General features: G+C 42.5%; 1 protein-coding gene across 8 annotated transcripts in view; it reads right to left on the minus strand.

Annotated features, from left to right (window-relative positions):
- The window catches only part of LOC311254208 (glutamate receptor-interacting protein 2-like), a 280,081-nt gene that overhangs the window by 84,381 nt on the left and 173,836 nt on the right, over nt 1-21,864 (minus strand). Inside the window, exon 1 of one of the 8 annotated variants that reach the window (XM_084347847.1) lies at nt 3,763-3,845. The exons of the other annotated variants lie outside the window; for them this stretch is intronic. Within the exon in view, the coding sequence (XP_084203973.1) occupies nt 3,763-3,808 (46 nt within the window). The 5' untranslated portion in view covers nt 3,809-3,845. Of the gene's footprint in view, nt 1-3,762; nt 3,846-21,864 lie in introns of those variants that run through there. 8 annotated transcript variants of the gene reach the window in all.

The raw sequence follows: 21,864 nt of genomic DNA on the forward strand, positions 1-21,864 counted from the left end.
ATTATGTTATATTTTAACAAATGAGTCTTTTTTTGTCCTGAAGTAACTGAGACATTAATTCAGAGGAACGTCCCTGTGGAACCTGCAGATCCTCTGTGAGAGCGGAGCGAGCAGCCGGCGCTGCAGCGAGAGGCTCCCAGCGGACGGGCGGCTAATCTGCAGAATAACCATCAGCTGGAGAGCCGAAGAGACGCCGCTTTCAAAGCCACCATTGGTTAGTTATTCCCGGAGGTTTCGGTGTGTAATAGGTTTGATGTGACTTCACAGGCAAAACCTGCAGGTCCTGGAATTATTAAGCTTCAGAGAGACTTTGATTCGCTGGGAGAGGAAAAAAAAATCACAGGCAACCTGTAGCGCCTGCAGCACTACAGAGAGAGCTGCAGCGTGGACTGTGGCGGCTTTTTTTGCAGAATGACTGGAAGGACTCGGTGCGAACAAAGGAACAGTTCTCACTCGGAGAAACACGGTGACACGAGGTGAAGAAAGGTTCAAGTTGTTGGTGTCGGCAGGAGATCAACACTGAAGAGACTGAACAGCCGACCTGCTGCTCACACTCCTGACCTCTGACCTCCCAGCTGGGAGAGGGAAGTAAAAGAGCATCCATACAGGGGTTTATCTCTCTGACATTAGTGCATATGTTTGTTTAAATGTCCTCTAAACAACAGATGGTTGAGCGTTTTTTTCTTTAATCACGAACAGGTGCAGCAGCCTGCTGTAGATTTTTATTTCATTTGTGATGTAAGTTTTCTCTCAGGATGAGAGAGGCAGGACTGATACGGCTTCTCAGCTCAGATATATTCATCAGTTCCTTTGATCCCGTTTCCAGAGGGAACTTCATCACACTTCATACTTTATTTCTTTTAAATCTAATTTCTTGTGAAGTTTTTAATAATATAGCAGGAAAAGTTATTTGGTCCTAATGATGCGTGCTTTAAAAACATTAAATCCACTTTTGCAGTTTACGTTGTAAGTGACTCTAACAAGAACACTTTAGATAGATATAAGATATTTTTTTACATTGCTACTTTCTGTGAGTATCTTTTTTTTCTCCTCCATCATCGTGTGTTTAATGACCCGATGAAGACGCATCCATTCACCTCAAAGTGCCTCAGATTTCCAGTCAGACACTCTCTGGACTTTCATTGCATGTCAGCTGGACGGTCACTGATTTATGCCATTTTTTTTTTATCCATATCCAACCTCCATCTTCATCCTTGAAGAGCGCCTGAACTTCTATAACACTGCATTTTTACCTTTGACCCAGTGAAGCATTTGTTTTATTAGTTTTTTTAAACATTTTATGAACTTTGAAACTCTTTCTCTCAACTAATGAGGCAACAGAATGAATTAGATTTCATGTTACTTTTCTCAAATACTGATTATCAGGCTGCCATGAACGTCATGAAAAGCATATAGTAGTAAGGATGCACAGGGCATGTCTGTGCACGCAGACCTCCAGTATCACCATGTCGGTGAAGCACAACGTCCACACTCACAAACTTTGAGGCGGGTAAGTCTGAGAGGGTTAAGTGTTGTCCCACTGTTACACCATCAAGTCCATGAGGGCTCCCTTACAGACATTTTGAGTCCTTTCTAGCCACTTTCCTTAAAGGAAATTACCCACAGTTCATAGCATTGCTACATTAAACACAGGGTTACCATGGGTTACCAGGGGACTCCCAAAAACATTAAAAAAGATGCAGATGTTTTTATTATACTATATGCAATGTTTCTTATTCACTCATCAGGTGACATTAGCTGAGTCGCTAAGGGCTTAAGGCCTCAGGTTTGGGCCAACATCATGATGAAGTTTGATCCAGGACCTTCACAGCGAGCAGGTTGTAGTGGTTGAATGGGTCGAGCACAAGACTTTCACCCAGGACGATGGGATTTGTGTCTCATGCAGAACTTATTTTCAGACTTCTTGTGTTTTATTTCCAGTTTTCTAAAGTTTGGTTTGGTTTAGGCAACAAAAATGCTCGGTTAGCTTTATGGACAGAAGGTTTGGGTTACAGCAGACCCTCTCAGCACGGTTGGAAAGTAGTAACTTTCTTTAGTCATGAATCTACGACAAAGCTATACAGAAACAGGATTTGTCTGTGGCAATGACGGCCCTGGAGCAACATGACTTCTGATACTCTGACCCCCATTGGTGACATGAGATCACACCCGGACCTCTTTGGCTCAGGCAGTAACTCTAAACTCCTCATCCTGTCATGGCCGTGTGACTTTTTCATTAAAACGTCGCTGACCTTTAGTGAAGTTTGCTCTCTCTCCTCTGCCTATGTGCAAAAGAGCATCTCCTACATGTAGCAGAAGTGACACGTCATCATCACACGTCTGAAATCCTCACGTTCACTGTGGTGATGAGGATGCAGATACAGAGATCGTGGGAGTCGCAGTTTTTTTGCTGCAGACTGAGCGACCGAGCTGCAGTAAACTGTCACATCTGTTCTCTCAGCTGTCAGAAGTTACTCGGATACTTTAGCTGGTGAGAGGCATTAAATTTAGAAACTGATCTGGTTTCACAAACATCTCCACAGTATTAACACAGTGATTTATCCCCTACACTGCTCAGCAACAAGGGCAAGATCCAGCTCGCACCTCCTCTGGTGGGAATCATACTGTTGTTATTATGATAGTACTCCCAGGGCGGGCTGCAGTGCGCCCTGACAGGCCGATAGGCGGCGTTTTGTCCCCATTTGCCTCCCTCTCCACTGCGTCTCCAGGCTTCACTTCAAAGCCACAGATCCCCAAATTCATAAATAAATCAGCAGAAGAGGAAGAAGAGGAAAAAACTGCACAGCTCTTCTCCTGCAAACACAGAGAGAGCAGAGCAGAGCAGAGGCGCCACATGCGCACAGGAGCCTGAGAAACTGCTGGAAGAAGGAACGCAAAGGAAAGAAGTGGCAAAGAAACAACAAAGCACTTTTAATTAACAGTTTTTGAGCTCTCAAAGCAAAACCACGTGTTTTATACAAGAAATTAAAAACACAATCACACAAAGAACTTTAAAACTCAGTCTCAGGTAATAAAACGCCTTATTATGTCACTTTTTAGGAGCTGGGTGACTTTTATGGACAACAATATCACAGTGCCGAGCAAAGCAGAATATCACCTCGTTAATGAAGCAAGCAATTAGCTTAATTAACTCCATAACGCCACCGCAACTCGCAGTTAATCACAAGGATCAGACAAGGATCGCTGCGGAAACATGGTTCAAAAGAGCATTTGGCAAATAAAATGTGCTAATGTTCAAATTATCGACACTTGAAGTGAAATATAACAGGACTGATCACAACAAACACGACCAAGACGAGCAAATCACAACCAAATCAGCGAGGAAAAGCTGGAAACGTGCGCCAAAGAAAGCGACTTAAAATCACAGTGCTTGTATAAATATTAAAGAAGCGATGGTGATGTATGAGTATCATTCAGGGGAGGAGGTGGAGGTGATGACCGGTAACCCTCCTCCTCCTTTTACAGTAACGTCTCCTCTGCGCGCTGACTGACACACATCCAGCACTGTGCACCTCTGCAGAGTGAGACATACACGTCTGATAAGCTGGGAGCCGACAAAGCATCAGGAAGAAAAGAGATCGACCCACAATCAATCAATCAATCAGCCAGTGATCGGTGCCAGCAGCAGCAGCTGCAGCAGGCGCGCAGAGAGGAAAAGTAGTCCCCGGGGCTGTTTCAGCAGCTTCAAGTGGCAGCGATGAGTGAAGTAATGAGGACGATGACTGTTTGGTCTTTTATTACCTTTGAGCAGCAGCCTTCTCTTCAATATCGCCTGAAGAAAAAGCATCTTCCCCTCACGCCGGTTCCAGACTGGATGGATGAGCGTCTCCTCATGGAAGAGCGGAGGAGGAAGAGGGAGGAAGAACTTCTGTCTGCCTGCACCTCTCTCTCCCTCTCTCTCCTCCTCCTCCTCCTCCTCTCTCTCTTACTCTCTCAGGGACAACACCCCCCTCTCCCCCCCTCTCCTCCTCCCCCCTGACACCAGCTGAACTGGAGGCACCGTGCGTATTGGTGCGTTTTGGTGCGTGTGTGTGTGTGTGTGTGTGTGTGTTGTATCCAGCCCCTCAGATGGAAACAGGAATAAGAAGCTCGTCTCTATAATCGACTGTAATCAGGTCTGCTCTCAGCCTGATGCTTCCAGTCTGAGTTTCTGTTCTGACAGAGCTGATATCCGTGTTTTCACATGTTCTCCTCCTCATTTTCTTTATGCACTAATTTAATTACAGCATCCTCTCTCTCTCTCTCTCTCTCTCTCTGCACCCCCTCCTCTCTCTCCCTCTCTACTGATTATGCAAAAAAATAAAATTGTAGCTCAAAGCCTTCGGGACTTTTGATGCCCTAGTTTTCTTTTTTTTCCTCTTCAGAGTCTGTGTCTAGTGTGTGTGTGTGTGTGTGTGTGTGTGTGTGTGTGTAAGGCCCAAGTGTAGCCAAAAGATGAAAGCTTCCAACACTGAAACCCACCAGATCATCATGACTTATTCCTCGGCTCCCCCGTCGCTCGGTGATCATAAGGTGACCCATGTCGCTTGAAGTGACTTAAAAAAACCAAGAAACATTCTCTCTCTCTCTGAACACACACATGAATCCAGAAGTTGTGTCGAACACAAAAGAAACGGAAAGTGATAATTTGTTTCATGTTTTTTTATCAACTTCATTGATTTTTCATTCTGAATTTGATGCCAACAAGTTGGGACAGAAACAACAAAAGACTGTGAAAAGCTGTGGAATTAAATTAGTTATTGGGGGGGGCGGCTGGAGCTCAGGAGCCAGAGTGGGTCGTCATCTAGTAATCGGAAGGTCGCTGGTTCAAATCCCCGGCTCCCCCAGCTGCATGTCGAATGATCCTTGAGCAAGATACTGAACCGCAAATTGCTCCTGACTCTTTGTCACAAACAGGAAACACCCTCCCTGGAGGGAAAGTCCAGAGTACAACCCCTCCAAATTCCTCCTGCTTGCTTCTCATATTATTGCACTCGAGGGGCGCTTCAAGGAAGTGATGCTAGAGAGGTACCAACAGCGCCAAACTCAAAAGCACAGGGCCACTGAGCAGGCTGCTGTATCTGTGAGTGAGAACAGACTGAGACGGGAGGCAGGACAGGAGCGTATCCCAGCATGCACATCAGCAAAAAGTAGGAAAAACATCCTGCATGGATCGATATTGTGCAGCTAAAACCGAAGGTAGCCAACACTTTTTAAAATCAATTTGCGTGCCCTTGCAAAAATGTACCAAGTGTGCCTTTAACTACTATATTTTAGCTGAACAGGGGGAAAAAAAACTCACTCTGTGACTTAAGGTAATCTGCAGTGTGTCAAAGAGCTGCACAGTGCAGTGCAGTGAGTATTCAGGATTTGGGTTGGAAACAAAACACTGATTACAAGCTGCAGCTTTAATCTGAAGGTGTTTACACTCACATGAACCATGAAGGAAATGCAACACTTCTAATACATACCCTCCAGGATTAAGACGGGGATAAAAGCCCTGCATTGTTCAGCCATTATGGATGTTAACACCCCCCAAAAGTCACTAAAAGCTGAGAGTCAGCAGTTTAACCTCTGAGTCAGTACTTCGTTTAATATCCTGGAGAGCTGGAGTGGAAACCGCGCCGGTATAACGACAAATTACTCTTATATTGCACTGCGCTGGTCTTACATGTTCATGCTTGGGAGCCCCTTATTCTGGGTTTGGATTACTTTAAAGGAGCATTACGTAGTTTTGGGGAAGCAATTTTGATCAGGAGAGAAATATCTTCACTGACTGATCATGTCAAAGAAACCAAATAAAAAAAAAAATGCTGTCTTTGTTGTCATAACTGAATAAACAAAGGACAACACAATTACATCCTGTTTCACTTTGTTCATATGTGGCGGACCCTGCCACCCTTATAGCTTCGAACAGTATTCTGGGGACCTTATGTTCCACTGAGAACAGCTTGTGTATATAAATATGTCTGAGTTTGTGCTATTACCTCATTAATATTGTAAATATTTAAATTCTGAGTTTGAATTTCTTCTCCAAAAACTACATAGTGCCCCTTTAAAAAAAAGAGAGAGAGAGAGAGAGTATAGACCTACTGCTGCAACGATACATGCAAAAACAACACACTTACACAAAGATGCGTTCAATCTCAGACTTCTATTATGCAACAGTGCTAACAATTTATCCTCTTCGACCCAAAATCCTCTGGTATCAGGCTAATACATGTGCAGAAAAACAGAATTTGCACACACTTCAGACTACTGTGATTGTTGAACAAACAAAACAAATATTGGGGAATTGCTAATCCACTCGGCCTACATGAAAAAGCCACGAGCTGAGTGAAATGAACCACTTTGTTAGTAGTTTGTCGGCTCAAGAGATGAGACAGATCAGACCCGGTGGAGCTTAATACTGAACTTCAGCACCACGGACAGCGACTACTAACCCCGTCTGTCTGTCACAATCCCTCATTCATCGCTTAACACCACTTAGGCTCCCAGGGGGGGCTGAAATGTATATATCCCAACATGCACTGGGCACTGGCAGAGGGCAAGGTGACACCCCGGACAGGTTGCCACTGCATCACACGGTTAACCAGACGGGCTAAACCCTCATGTACAGACGCAAAAAACTCCTGCTGAGTCCACAACGGCTTAGAAGTGTGCCACTGCACCATCAGCAAGTGCTTAAAGGCTCTGCTGCGAACTTCAGGAGACTTCAGTGTAGGTTTTTTTTACACAGTCTGCAACCCTGCACACTTTTTCTTTAGAGATAATTACCCATAATGTAGGAGAACAGGCAAAGATATCTAAATTAAAAACGTATGAACATCTAACACTGCGAGCAAAACCAAAAAGAAATTGCATTTTATCCTGTCGGTGTGTTTTGTTGCAGACAATTTTGTATATTAAAGAAAAAATGAAAAAATTTATTTATTAGACACTGACATGAATTTTAGGCTGGGCTACACCTCCGAGGATTCATTATTAAAGTCAATTAAATCAGGTTTAACTTGAAATTACGTTGCGGCAAACTTTAAAACTATCTTAAAATCAAAATAAAAAGATTAAATTTAAACCTCAGATTAGTTTTTACTCCAAGATTACATTTAAATCTATTGCACCAAACTCCTTTGCTGTTAACTCCACTTTAAGATCCAGTATTAACTTTAAACTTACACTTGAGGAAGTCTAACTTTTAAAATGACTTTTGCAAAATGAAATGCAGCCGAACCACCAATGTGCCAACTGCTGCAGTTCGGCCCTGGGGAAGATTTCCATCCGTCTCCAGCTGTTTCTGTGCCGACAAAACTTGTCGGCTATTTTAAGCCTAACCGTGATGTTTTCCTAACCCTAGCCAAGTGGTTTTTGTGCCTAAACCTAACCAGAGCACAAGCACAGTGTTGTGACAAGAGAGAAATTGAAAACTTCTAATAATGCCGTGCTTGCCTTCAGTCGAAGATGAAGAATCAGTGCTAACAAAGCTCCTCTGGTCCGGTAATAAACACATTTTCCTTTAAATTCTTCGTGACAGCATGTCATGCCATGTATTAATTTTCATTTGCTCAGCATCGCCATGCTGACTTAACTTTACTAAACAGAGATTCATTTCTAATCTTGCCACAGAGCACAGAGAGTTTTGCTGAACTCTGATTGGTACTTATGTTCGATTTAATCACTTTGGTTGGTCTAAACCAGTCAAACTTCTTCTCTTACTTGTCCGCGATGGATCTGTAGGTCATCGCGAGGTCAAAATATATCGAGACAAACTCTGAAACTTGTTTGTAGGGTGACAGCTCCCCAGCAGAGGAACACCACATCTCTATCCACAGACCTGTACGTCACCTACTGATTGGTGAAAACTGTGAGCATCATCCTCGGAGCTGTCAAACTATTGAAGGCTGCACCAGTCAGAAGTGTTAAATTATAAAAGCAAGACATCGCTATAAACAAGCAAATGTTTTCTGTCAACATCGCCTCGGCAACATTAAGGATAAAGAAATAAATATGTATCACCAGGCAGAGCCACTGCTGCACTCAGCTGCAAGAACTGTCACGGAGAGAAGTTTCACAAGTTTGTGTCCCGGGAAAGAAAATCTTTTCATGTCTTCATGTGTCAACAGTGAAATATCTGAGGTGAGGAGAACCCAACACATAAAAAGCTACCACAGAGTGTTTTGATTAGATTTCCACCATGGCGCAGCAGGGAGACACTGGAAGATGACGGATGTTGAATGTGCGGGATAAAAAAAGTAAGATGTGTCTACCAGTATGTATCTCTAACAGTTTAACAGTATAGATACGCAACATTTTACAGCTATTAAATAATGTGCCAGAGGTAACAAATGCTATTTTTCACCATTGTCATGTGTAGCATTTAATGTCCACGTTCACTGCTTCTAAATTATGGATGAAAATTAAATCATGGATGCGTACACCCTGCGGGGTCGGATAAGCCGTGAAAAACAAAACATGGAAACGGGAGGAGAATTCAATCTTCACACAAGAACGGCGGAAAGAGTGGAAACAGAAAGTAGCTTGATGCTAAAATAGTGCAGAGGAAAGTCAAAGTCAGCTCAGCAATATGTTTTCTGGGTACAATCTTGATTCAAGAACTTATCTCTCAGGCTTTTTACTTGCCAGAACTTAATCATTATCTAATTATCAGGTCATAATTCATCTGAATTATGTCAGCTTAGTTTTTATTAATCTATTTTTGGTTTATACTGTCCTTCGTAGAAGTTTTGTGGCTTCCTCTCCCCTCCTGACACGTCTCTTATCTTTTCATTATCTCGATTTTATGCAGTCATACCTGTGCAGAAAAAAGAAGTAAGAGAAATACAAATAAGAATAATCAAAGATAAGAAATACAATAAAATACCTCCCGATGGGTCTGAGGGCTGTTCAGGCTGTGTTAAGAGGTGTCGATCCCTCCATCGACCCAATATTTTGTCTTTTTCCGTTTCTTTCTTTTTCTAAAATATTAAATATTCTAAAATTGTCCTTGATAGATTCGACCAAACAAGATTTTTTTGTGCTTTATTTTATTTAAAAATCTTCCCTCGCTGCCCCTCTACACTCATTTTATTATTCATTTTTTTTTTATTATTTTTTTTTTCTGTCTCTAAGGGGCTTCCCGACCTCTCCTGACACGTCTCTTATTCTTTCATTATGTGGGTTTTTATGCAGTCTTCTATGTGCTAAAATCAAATCAAATCAAATACCAGTAGGACGTCTCTCCCAGTGGGTCAGCAGTGTGTTCATGATGGCTCACAGGTTGTTAACCCCTCAAACTGCTCTATAATATGTGTCTTTCTTCGCTCTTATTCTTCCTTTTTCTCTTATTTTTAACAACTAATGTGTTTCTTTCTTTTTTAAATTCAAATAACTCCTCCTGCTGCTCCTCTACACTTGTAGACACCCTCATAAATACAGTACACACCACACACACTTGGATTCATACTCAACAGACTCCTCTGCACTGTTTCTACTACACACAACCCTCATCATAAGAGCTACATAAACTTTGTGGTCAAAGGGATGACTAATACTCCCTGAAGACTCGGTGCTAACAACGCAAAAAAAGAAGAAAAAAAAGAAAATACTATTTCTGACCATTTAACTACCAGAAGACTCGAAATGGTCGGCTTTAAAAGTCCAGTAAGCTCTTTTCTACTTGAAGACATGAACATGAAACAAAGTTATCAAGATCCTCTGAGAAGCTTTCAGAGATGTTAACAGCATCTCAGTGTCTGTTTTTAAGGCACTGGAGCTCAGATGTCATCACTTGGGCTGAGTGAGGGTCTCTGACAGCTGTGACGACAGAGATCAATCCCTCTGTCTCTGTCTCAGGATGGTGTCTGCTCTCTGATGTCAGCATCCTGAGCTTTGCCTTTCTCCGCCATCCACTGGTCCCTGAACACTTCCTCGTAAACACTGCGACCCTTTACACGACCATTTCTATCAGTGACCAAATATTCATGATCTTTGTTTTGTTGCTTATTAAACCGGTTGAAAAACACACATGACGTTTGCATTATTTTGTAAAGATCGCTCACATCGTGGTTTTAATGCCACGAGCAGATAAGCGGCTTTAAACCCACCACGGAGATGAATCTGCACCTCCCTGACACTAAACCATTATGAAGCTCACAGTGCTCCTGTGTGTTGCGGGGATGTTGCATTAGGTTACATTAGACTCTGCTATGCAGATGTTCGTGTTGTTTTCGGTTCACCTGCGTCAGCGTGAGCGCTGTTTTGACTGGCAGACAAAATTTGAAAATAGAAATAATGCATCACTTATTCATCCTGGATGATGCAGTCGCCCCGAGCACGCTCTGTTGTTTTAACTCCACTGTCTAATCCTCCTCAACTCTTTTTCAATTAATGCCAATGGATTTTTTAAAAGGGAATCCTAACTCGCAGATGGCCGTAGAGGCGTCGTCGCCAAGAGAAGTGTCGAAAAAGTTTCCACCATCTGAGGGGAAAAGGTCTTTTCATCTTTCCCTGTGTCAACAGTGAAGCATCTGAAGCGAGCGGTCCTCCGAGAGAAAGGATGAGGAAGTCTGCCGGCTCTGAATCCTGCTGTGATTCTTCATCTCTCATCTGCTGGAAGAAGAGCGTGACCTCAAACTGCACGCTTAAAAATTGGTAGTTTGATGTTTTCTCTCTCGCCGCTCCTGCTCTCTCCATCTCACACTGAGAGACTGGCAGCGTGTTGGACGTAACTTGAATATTTCTGTGAATTATTAAGGTCTTACTCCTTAAATGTGTGTGAACATGGTCTATAAAACATGAATGCCTTAAAAAAAATGGGGGAGATCAACCCAAATATGATATCAACAAACAGACACCAGATTCAAGTTCATCTAATTCTTGCTTGTGTCTTTTGGGATTCCTCTATGTTACATGCTTGTTATATGTAGTACTTTATGAACTGATGAGTCAAACACAAGCTTCTCGGTTGCAACAACTCATAGACAGCATTCATTCATCTGCACATTAAGGCAGTGATGTAGTTACGACCATGACCAGACTGTATTGACACCGAGACAAGACCAAGACTTTGAGAGGTTGAGACCAAGTGAAGACCAAGGCAGGGCGAGACCATTAAGACCATGACCATGACCAGACCAGCGCCAGTCCAGAACACCCATCCACATATGGAAATACATTTTTCTGTAAGCTTAAGGTTTACTATGTGACTTTTGTCTTCCAATACAAAACATCATGAAGTAGAGAATGTTATTCACCAGCTGTGGTCTTGAAATAAAATCCAGCGTCCTCTTTTTCCTGAGACCAAGAGAGTACTAAAACTCTCAAGTGAGGAAGTACTGGTGAGTGAAACTAGCAAAAAACTGTTTTTTCAATACCGTCACATACAAAAGATAGAAGAAATAGCCAGAAAGTACTCATCACTGCGTGGAAACATCACATGCTAAATTATCTTTGACAAATCCCAGCATCCCAGTGTCTTTTGTCCGATCTTCACAGCTCATTATAAGTATCTGAAATGGTAAAAAGGAACAGTTCAAATTCTGCTGGCTCCTTTGGCTCTGAAACCAACGGGCCATTAGATATAAAAATCATTGCTGTTAGAGACACTATAGGTGTACAGTAGGGTAGATATCACCATGAAACTTCCCAGTTAATTACTTACATTAAAACAATTAAAGCTTTTTTGTATTGCAGGTTTTTTGATATTATATTTTTTTGTATATACACATATTGACATATTGATGAAAAATGCACTAATTTGCATACATTTCCAGAACAGGTATCGTAAAATTGGATAAAGCCAGGTTAAAAAATTCTTGATTAATTCTGTTGATATACATTATTAGAGTAAAAGGCTTTCACAGAGGGGATTTTAAATATCTGTTTCTATCACTCCATTAATCAAAACATAGCGTCAACAGCAATAAAAAATACATTCTTGGATAGGTTTTAGAAATAAAATGTTATACTAATCTGGCTTTGATTGATATATGAACAAACCCCTGTGTGAAAACCTTCAGAGTATAGATCGGTATAACACTGGGAAGTGTGGTGTATGTGTAAGTTGTACATTTTAACCAATAGACATCTTCATGAAATCTCTCCAGCTGATTACTTACATGAGATTTTTTTGTGCTAGAAGTTTTCTGATATTTTACTTTCAAATATGAAAATGACTGAACTTCATCAAATATATACTCATTACTCATATGTCCAAAACAGAAATCATAATATAAGTAAACATCAAACTGAAACCGTCTTAAATGGGTTCGAGAAGCATTTTCATTTGATCTTCGATTATTCATTCATCTCATGGTCGGACGGCTGTATTAAAACACACGTCCCCTGTTTCAACTCATTAAAATCAGCTTTCATCAGCAGCATTCGGACCGACAGAGAGCAGAACGTAACAGACGGGCATAAACTGTTTCGGCTGCAGGAGCGTTCACATCAAAGTCATTAACGTTCTCCATCCTCTGCTGTAATCTTCGCTCTCGTCACCACCGTCAGGACAGCCGAGCGGAAAGAAAACACACCAGCATCTCGCTGACTTAAAGACTTAACGGCATGAGTCGTCGTCAAAACCGTCAAAGTCACAACCAAAGGTAGAGAACTTGTCTTTTCATTCCTATGATGCCGACATTTCTATTTTGGGCCATCCTACCGTTGACCCCGTTCTTCATGACATGGTTCAATATGGCTGACACATCATTTTCAAGATGAGATGTTAAAAAAACAAAAAAAACAACACACCTCATGTTTATTTAACGCAGTCAAACATGCTTGTCTTTCCCCCGGGGTATCTCACACCGGAGCGATGTGAACGAGCCGTATGTAAATGCGAAGGTTTGCTTAGACTGCAAAGACGGACAGAGCACGCTCAGCTGACTGGAAGACAAACTGCACGGTGAGTTGGTGCAGTGTCGGTTCATCCATCACCGCTGCTTCCTCACCCACCACATAAGGAAACACACCGCTTCCTGTGTGAGCACTGAACAGATGTACCGGTCGGCAACTGCGTGCTTTGGACCCCAGCGGAGGAAAAGCTGCAGATAAACTGTTGGTCCGTGTGAACCGGAGCTGTCAGGGTTTACAAACGCTGCAGCGAGACAGTAGTGACATTTCCATTTATCCCCTTCATTTTATGGAAGTTTAGCCTTTTCAGAGCTGCATAAACGCTTTGGCCTCTCTTGTGGACTCGTGCACTGACTCCTTTTATCTTCTGATGGTGAAAAAAGTGCTGAGCTCGTGCTGTCGGTGTCTCTCCGTGGCCCAGTGAGCTACACGGGGCCACACAATGAGTCATGGCATGAATCAGGAGAAGCGAGCAGCTGATGTGGAGGCAGTTTGTTGTTTTTTTCTCACTTGCAGTCAACCCATGAGAGCTCTCTCCGTGGTTTATCAGTCCATGTTTATTCTGCACAATACAGTCTGTTTTTTCTCCCCCCCACGCCCTTGATATCGTCTCACTCTCTCTCTGTCTCTTCCTCCATCTGTCCTTCTCATCACGCTCTCTTCTCCCTGTTTATCATGATTAACTGAAATCGAATGCACCCACGGCTGGAACCCTTTTTTTTCTTTTTTTCGGGTCAGGTGAGGATGATTAGCTCTGTCCCACCTGCAGTGTCAAGCTGATTAAATCAAATGGCAGCCTCTGCTGGAGACAGCAGCCGACAGAGGCTAAGTGTTCATCACACACACACACACACACACACACACACACACACACACATGAACAGAGGACAACTTAAACTTATGCTGACAGGTCCCAGCTCCTGACAACTTGGTGCACAGCCGCTGATACAGTCCGGGGTTTCATTTATCGGACAATCATGAACCTCTGGTGTAATCTACCTGGACAAGAGCAGCTCATGTTATAATCTAATTTGGGCAGCCTGTTGTTAAAAGACGCAGGTGTAGCTCAGAATGGTGTTTTTTGAGAGTCGGCTTCAGGTGTGAAGCACTTTGTGCTGCCATTTAAAATTATCCAGATGTTATGTTGTTGTTTCGGCGTGTGACTTCCTGTCTACTCTGTGCTACATTCGGTTAATGGTAATGGTATTGTAGTTGATAATGTAAACTGGGGCAGATTCAAGTTTGTATGAACTGCTTGCGTGCAGCAGGTCTTTCCATCCAGCTACATACTGTATGAGACACATACTACTCGGCTACCAATGCCATCAAAGTTAATTCATAAATGTAAAAATTATATACAGTTTCATATTTAATTTTTGGGCTGTGTATGACAACCCAACCGCTGGAGGAGCCTCCATGTATCGGAGAATCTGCAGCTTCAGACCTCCAGTGGAAGTAGAAAGACACCAACAACAAAAAGAGACAGAGCGACGTGCAGACAGCAAAGCATGCCACGTTATATTTATAGATACCGCTTGTCCTATTTACTGCGCGCTGACATCAGTTGCATTGACACGACTCAGAGTCATCAAGGTGTTTCGAAACGCTGCGCAAACTCCTGGCATGTCTCTACAATAAGACACGAGTGTAACGTCTATTTGCCACAAGTTGAATGCAAAGAAAATGTATCGTCCCGTCCTTCCTGTTCTGACTTAACACTTGTTAACAGGTTGTGACTCCCAGTGAGTAAACATGCAGATGTTTGGTGCCATATTGCAAATCAAATGGACACTGATGGACGGACTGAGTAATACTCGGCTCCCCTGCCTCTCCACATCAGTCCCTGAAGGGGCTCTGCGGACCACATGCCGTCTTGTCAAGCCAGCTACAGTAACATCTGAGAGAACACGGCCCCGTAGAGAAGATACTTCACAAGAGTTCAGCTCTACAAGTCCGTTTGTTGCTTTGACAGCAGCTCATCATTCAATGAGTCTATGTTTCTTTCTTGTAGACTGTGAGGTAAAATTGGCAAAACGTTTTTCAAAATGGATGAAATAATACATGCGTGTTGTTATTTCCCTGATTAAATAGTTTAGATCGGCTGCAGAGTGAATGAATGAGACCGTAGACTTCTACATCGGCCGCTGCAGCGAGACGAGGAGAAGATGTCTGAGTTTTAAATAAGATATGTCTTGATTTGAGATTTCCACTGACTGCCACTGTGAATAATGGATTAAAGATCTGCTGACTTAAAGGTGTGATGGCGCCGACGAGACGAGGACTCTGACTGCAGTTATGCCGAAGTGAAGCAAATCTTCTAGTGAGCCAAGACAAGGACACATGAATAATTTGAATAATTTGACTTTGCTTGAGTTTTGATTTCAATTTTCGGCTGGCCTGACAGAATCTTCCTCTCCTGCTGCTGCTGCTTCCTTTGAATCCGTACTTTTGTTTCAAGACAGACATTATATATTGTTAAAAACTGTGAAAACAAATCATTACCTGTTCTTTTTTTTCATACAATTACAAAACGATCCACTCAGGACTGGAATCTGATGCTTTTCAACAACAATGCTACAGTCTATCACATAATATGAGACAAAATGGATGACTTTTTAGTAGCTAAAGCAATCATCTTTCTTTCTTTCTTTCTTTCCTTATTTCTTTCCTCATTTCTGTTTTGCTGTGTCTCAAATATGCACAGCAGCACAGCCCTGTTGGTCCACATGCACAACATACACACAGTGATATGTGCGTGCATGCTGCAAAAAGTCCTGACACGGTTAATCAGGATCCAATAGATGCACACAGACACGAGCAGAAATAAAAAATTCCTAGTGAGTTCTGCTCGACTTAATTAGGATCGTCGACACACACACACGAGAGTTATGCTCCGGTTAATGAAGCGTGCTTGGTAAGATACATGGGGCTCATTATTTTCAGCATTTATTAACGAAAGGAGGGGCGGGTCATGGGATACTTCAGGATTGACTTTTAGAGTTGGAAAAAAAAGTCACGTTTAGATGAGCACAAATCAATAATGCACAATTTTAGGTGAAGATCGTTATTAAAATGTAATTTGAAGCGCAAATGAGTTAGAGAGGCTCTGACTGATTTTTATTTTCCATTTACTCTTCTTCGCCACGAGACGACCCCTGTCCTACCACACACTGTTGAAACACCCTGGTTCCTTTTTAAATCTTCTTTATAGATGTTTCTCATAAGTTACTGCAATGTTCGTGCACATGAAAAGTGAGAGTCAAACTTTTTCCAAAATGCTTTCCACCCATTGACTTGTAAAAGCTATATCAGTTACCTATCTCATATTGAAAGGTAAAGGTCACATGAATTATTGCCCTGTCAAAAAAAAGCTTTTATTTAAATACTACAAAGCCTCCACTCCCACACCTCACATCTTCTGGACACAGCGTAGGTTTGGATTTATTAACTGACCCTGATCAGCCGGCTTAAACCGCAGAACTGCATGAGGTCCCATCATCACAGTGAAGCTGCCACGTTCACACACCCTCCAACTTTAAACCAACCCCGGTGCTTAAATTCAGGCTTAACGGTGGATCTAGCAGCTATGAAAACAGATGTAAGTAAGACGACTTCACGAGTCACCTGGAGACACATTTCTCCACTTTTGGTCAACTGTATGTTTCTGTAAACCAAAGATATGTTGAATTTTTTTGTTTTTGTGGCAACTTTACGTCTCTGTATGTTTCATTTTCGATGTTGTGTTGTTGGAATGCTGTGATTATGTTCTGGTTAGGTTTAGGCATAAAAAAACACCAACGTTCATGTTTTGGTTTAAACAAACACCCGTTTTGGTCTCCACAAACACAGCTGGAGTCCTTATTTCTTGTCAAAAATTGCTGTTTTTTTGTCACAACAAACAGGAATGGTACTTGTCCCGAGGTACACTCAAGCTACACTCAGCCACAGTCAATTTAAAATGTAAAATTAAATCTGACTCTGTTCTGTCTTACCTGTTGTCTCATCAGTACTGATTCATTTGAGAGTTATTTTTACGGATGAAGGAGAGAGAGGTGGTTTACTGTTTGATCCGTGGGAGCAGAGCTGAGGGCAGGACTCATGGACCACATGGGGCCGAATAATGAACCAGAACAGGAGAAACACTGGGGAGGAAACAAAGACTGTTGGAGGCTCTGTTGTTTTTCTTTCACTCGTATAATCAGTGCATTTTACTTTTATCGCCGTGTCTCTGGTGCACTGTACAAATGAACCAAACTAGAAATGTGCAGTCTAATAAACATGAGACAGAAGTTCAGGGGAGCTGGGGAGATACTGGAAAGCTCTAGACTGGAGTGTGCCGCCGCTGTTGAAGGGCCATTGAGCAAATCATTAAAAAGATGAATCTAAAATGAACTCTGAGATGTTCCTCTGTCCATAGTAGTAATCCCACTGCATGCATCTCAAGGTTTTGTGGTGGGTTTCTTTCATGCTTTCATGCAAACAGGACTTCATAACAAATTCACACCTAACATGTCACCTCGTCTTCACTTTCTGACTGTGCCACGACTTCATTTTTAGGGGTTTCCCACAATAATTTATTCTTATTTCATTGGAACGGGAATGAAATAAAAAACACAGCGGTACAAGGTGAAATATTTCCCAAATACTGCTCAAAATACAGCACAAATGGAGCTAAAATCCAGGCAAACGATGGTAACCTCTGTAATAAAACAATGCAAACAGAAGAATATTTGAAGCAGTTTAAGACGGTTAGTGCTCTGGTCAGGTGAACATTGTGTCTCTTATTACCTTCTCTCTTTACAACCCTGATGACCTACTCACACTTTTGCTTTATGAGTCTGTGAACTTTACGTTGCAGCCATTTAACCGACGCTGCCATGCGAGCAACACTGAATGAATCAACTCGACAAACTCTGCGGTCTGAAACAAACAAGGCTCTTCCACAGTGTGAACAGCCTCGTCCATAATAAGCCGTGACGGGAGTATGGGGGGGTGGGGGGGGGAGGCGTATGCACGGCTGACCTCAGACGGAGGGAGGCATCCGTTTATTAAGCTAATGTGGTGCGAGAGCATTCACCTCTGTGAGTCTGTAATGAACTGAAGTTAAAACAGTTTGTGTCCTCAGGGTCAGACAGCCTTCATCTCCGCCATCACGACTCGATGTGCTCGGTGCTGGTCGGGCGGTGGAGGTTAACAGCGGAGGCAGCAGCTGTGACGGAGGGTGGGGGGTGGTGGGGGGTGTTACTGAGGGTCACAGCCTCACACAAATTCATCATCACTTTACCTGCTCAAGGTTAACTTAGATTTGTCCGGTTAATAAGAATGCAGGCTTGTTTAAAGTGATCTTAAAGATGTTTTTTTTTAAATAAATGCTCAAAGTCAGTATAAACATGATGCTGAAAGAGCTCATTTGCAGGATTATGAACCGGATGTCTGTGGCGCCATTCCTCAAAGATGTATTGAGGTTACTGCGAATGCAAACTGATCATTTCCTACTGCTGCACCTTCACATTAAAAGCATTTAATTTGCGAAAAACACAAGTTGACCTTTATTATGAAGTAGTCACAGGAAATGCAACGTGTTTGTCAGTTACCTTAGCATGTTCATCAAATATGCGTCTACAAAACAAGACAGTGGTCATTTCCGGCATTTTCTCACAGCGGATCAGTTTGAAATATCTGGTCCAACGGTCCAATTTAAAAAAGAAGCACACTTAATGGGTAAAAAATCCTGTTGGGCCTGAGATGGACCCTCTCTTGTTGGGCCAAAGAGCGCCTGTCACCGCCTACAAGCAGGCTGCGGCGCTGTCTTGCGTGGAGAGCCTCTGTCTCACCCTCAAACAGTCGTGTATCGCAGTTGCGAGACTCGTATGCGAGACCGGAGGGAAAGACGTTTTTAAAAGTCACTATGTTCAGCTCTCAGTGCTTTTGCAGCTTCTAACTGAATCTCTTTAGCTTCTCTCCTGCGTCCCTGTTTGTACTTTCAGACATCTGCTTTATTTTACTGCTTCATCATTTTTCACTTTCAACTGTTTCAGGAGTCGTTTTAAGTTACTGCTGGAGAAAACCCAACAGTTTCTGGTTTTGCTGCTTCATAATAAAAGCTATATAATTCAATAAAAAGGGACTTTTACTGTGAAACAATTATAGGAAATGTGTTTATTACTGAGTTAGTGGAGCGTTGTACGTGACGTTTCTTCAATTAATACTGCAGGGAGGAAGAGTATTGAACACAACTCAAGACAAGCGTGTCATCAGTTGAAAAACACACTCAGACAGGTAGCCCTGTTGTAATTGAGATGCAAACCCCAGGGCTGATGTGCCGAGTCAAACCGAGTCAGGCTGAGCTGGCACGTGGGGATGGAAACGCCCCGCTGGATACTGATTTGCTCGGCTGAACAGCCAATCAGAGTGACCTCTTCCATCGGCAGTCTCTAACCCAGGAAGCTCAGTCGGTCAAAAAGCCGCCAGCATGAGCCGACTAGTGCCACAGACGCTCACCGACGGCCGACCACCACCTGTTGACAGTAACTACAGGTATCGCCAAACACACCATGACTGAAGTCTTAAAGAACAGTGAGGTGTTAACTAACGTGTTACCTTTCCTCTGGTAACTGACGGATGTAAAATAGCTTTTCATTGACTTGTTTGTGAACTTCTGGTGTCAAATAAGGACAAAGAGGGTAAGTTGTGTTTGTTCAGAGGGGAAATTGTTTGGCTGAGTAAAGATTTATAGCCACTCTGCAGAATGCCTGGCTGGATAAGGTCGTGCTCACAGTCAACCAGCCCACTTCATAAAAGAGAGTCTCCTCAGTGAAGATGTAAAGCTGCTTTGGGAGGCAAATTAGAACTCCTGAAATATCAAACAGGTCTTTCATAACGTCTTAGCGATGAATAAGTAAAGTGTCCACACAGAGAAATTGGATCTGCCGGAGTGCGTTTGAAGTTCTTAAAGTCACGCCGCGGCCTCGGTGATCCCCCCTCTCGTGATACAAAGACGCAGGCTTACTGTTGCCTCGGCTCCATTCACGAGCTGCTCTTTCTTTTTCTTTTTTTCTCCACAGAATTTTGCAAATGAACATCTTGTGACTCATATCTGCCCCCCCCCCACAAAAAAAATACACCATGCCTCTGTAAGGAAGCGGCGAATGAAAAAGAGTCTGTCTGCCCTCCGTTGTGTTTTTACTGACTCGGCTTCTCTGAATCACTTATAAGCCACTGCGCCGTAATTGCAGAATTATCATAATTATACTTAATTGCCATCACTGTAATTATAGAATTATTGTGATTATTATTAGACAGAACATGTTCCCACTTCCAGAATGATTGTGTTCACACTTGATGCGAGGACTGACGGAGACCTAATTGTCGCAGCTTGCCTCTTTCTTTTTTTTCCTCCTCTCTCTCATATAGAAGCAGGATCTACACCTCCTTTAATCATCTCTTCCTCTATACCTTCTCTCTTGATCTTAGTGATCATCTCCTCGCTTTTCTCTCTTCTTCATGTTATCTAAGTTCTTCTTATCTCACTTTTATTCCTTCCTCTTTTTTTGCAATTATCTCTTGTGATAACTATCCGTCTCTCCATCCATCCGTCTGTCCTCCCCCTTGGTTTTCTCGCTCCTCATCCATCTCTCACCTTCCTCTTCCCTCTAATGAGCAAAAAATGTTGTCTGTCTCTGCTCCAGATATGTCAGAAATCTCCCCTGACACAATCAAACATTCATCACACACACACACACACACACACACACACACACACACACACACACACACACACACACACACACACACGCTGTGCATCCCCATGTGAGGCTTCTGAGGACGGTTTGATCATCTGATCAGAACCAACACGGGAGCTTCGCTGCTGCCTTCCTTGTCTTCTTCCTGTCTTCTTTGTCTATATACAGGTAATGGTATGTTTAAAACAACATGTTGCAGCGGTGAAGCCCCCAGGACAGTGTAAATGTTTCCAATGGGATCAAAAAAGCAAAAGACAGCTGTGATCACCTCATTAGGTGGAAATGTATCTGTGACACGTTCATCTACAGCTGCTGCAAATGAGCGAGTTTGTATTCAGGCCACTTGACTGTATAAAATATGGCAAAGCTTTTTCCAGTCTGAAAAGTGAAGCCCATGTGGAAACGCTGCTTTCTGCACTGGTTTCAAAAAAGAGGTCCTGATGTGTGTAAGCGTATGAGAAAATTACCCGACTTCTCACTTGATTTATTAGCTCACTAAACAGTTTCCTGCTGGGTTTATGGTCTCAATCCCTTCTTCAACACAGCATGATGTTCATTTTGTGAATTATGGTCCCATTTAGAGTTAAAATATACAATACAGCAGGGTTATGCTGTACTGTGGGGCAAGTTTGGGTCTTTTAAGTTGCTACCATACGTGTCTAGAGCTCTTGAGTAGAGAGAGTCGCATCATTGCAAGTTAGCTGCTGATACTAGCAGTGTAATGAGCAGAAGAGCATTTATGCATTTATCGACTACTTATTAGCAAAAATCTACGTTCTCAGACTCAGTTTTCAGTCTGATCCAATCAGCGTATCCTCCACAGCTCCACCCTCTTGTCTAAATACGGTCACTTCTGCCCCAACAAACTAAGACGGCGATGGTCGTAATGCTAAACTCTAGGCTTCGAAACTGTGGTAAAAGAGAACCGCTGTGCAGTCACAGTGTTGTTTCTTTTATTCACCGTGATAGAGGGCGATAATCTTAGTGAGCAGAAGGTTTGCTGTGGAAATGGCTTTTCTAAATGTGTGTTTAAAAAGGGGGAAGCTGAGCCTTTCTGCATCTTGATTAGCAGCGGTTTGGCATTCGAAGCAGTTTCAGCTAAAAAAAAAACAAGTTCTTGCATAAAAAATCAGCTTCATGGATCTTTTAACAGTCAATCATATCATTAACTTTCTAATGACGAGGAGAAGACTTACAGCACAAACTGAATGACAACACAGCGTATCAGATGTGTCCTGTTTCTAGCTCAACAAATGACTGTATTGAGTCTTCA

Source organism: Pagrus pagrus (genome assembly GCF_965226575.1).
Source record: "Pagrus pagrus genome assembly, chromosome: 3".
Lineage (NCBI taxonomy): Eukaryota > Metazoa > Chordata > Actinopteri > Spariformes > Sparidae > Pagrus > Pagrus pagrus.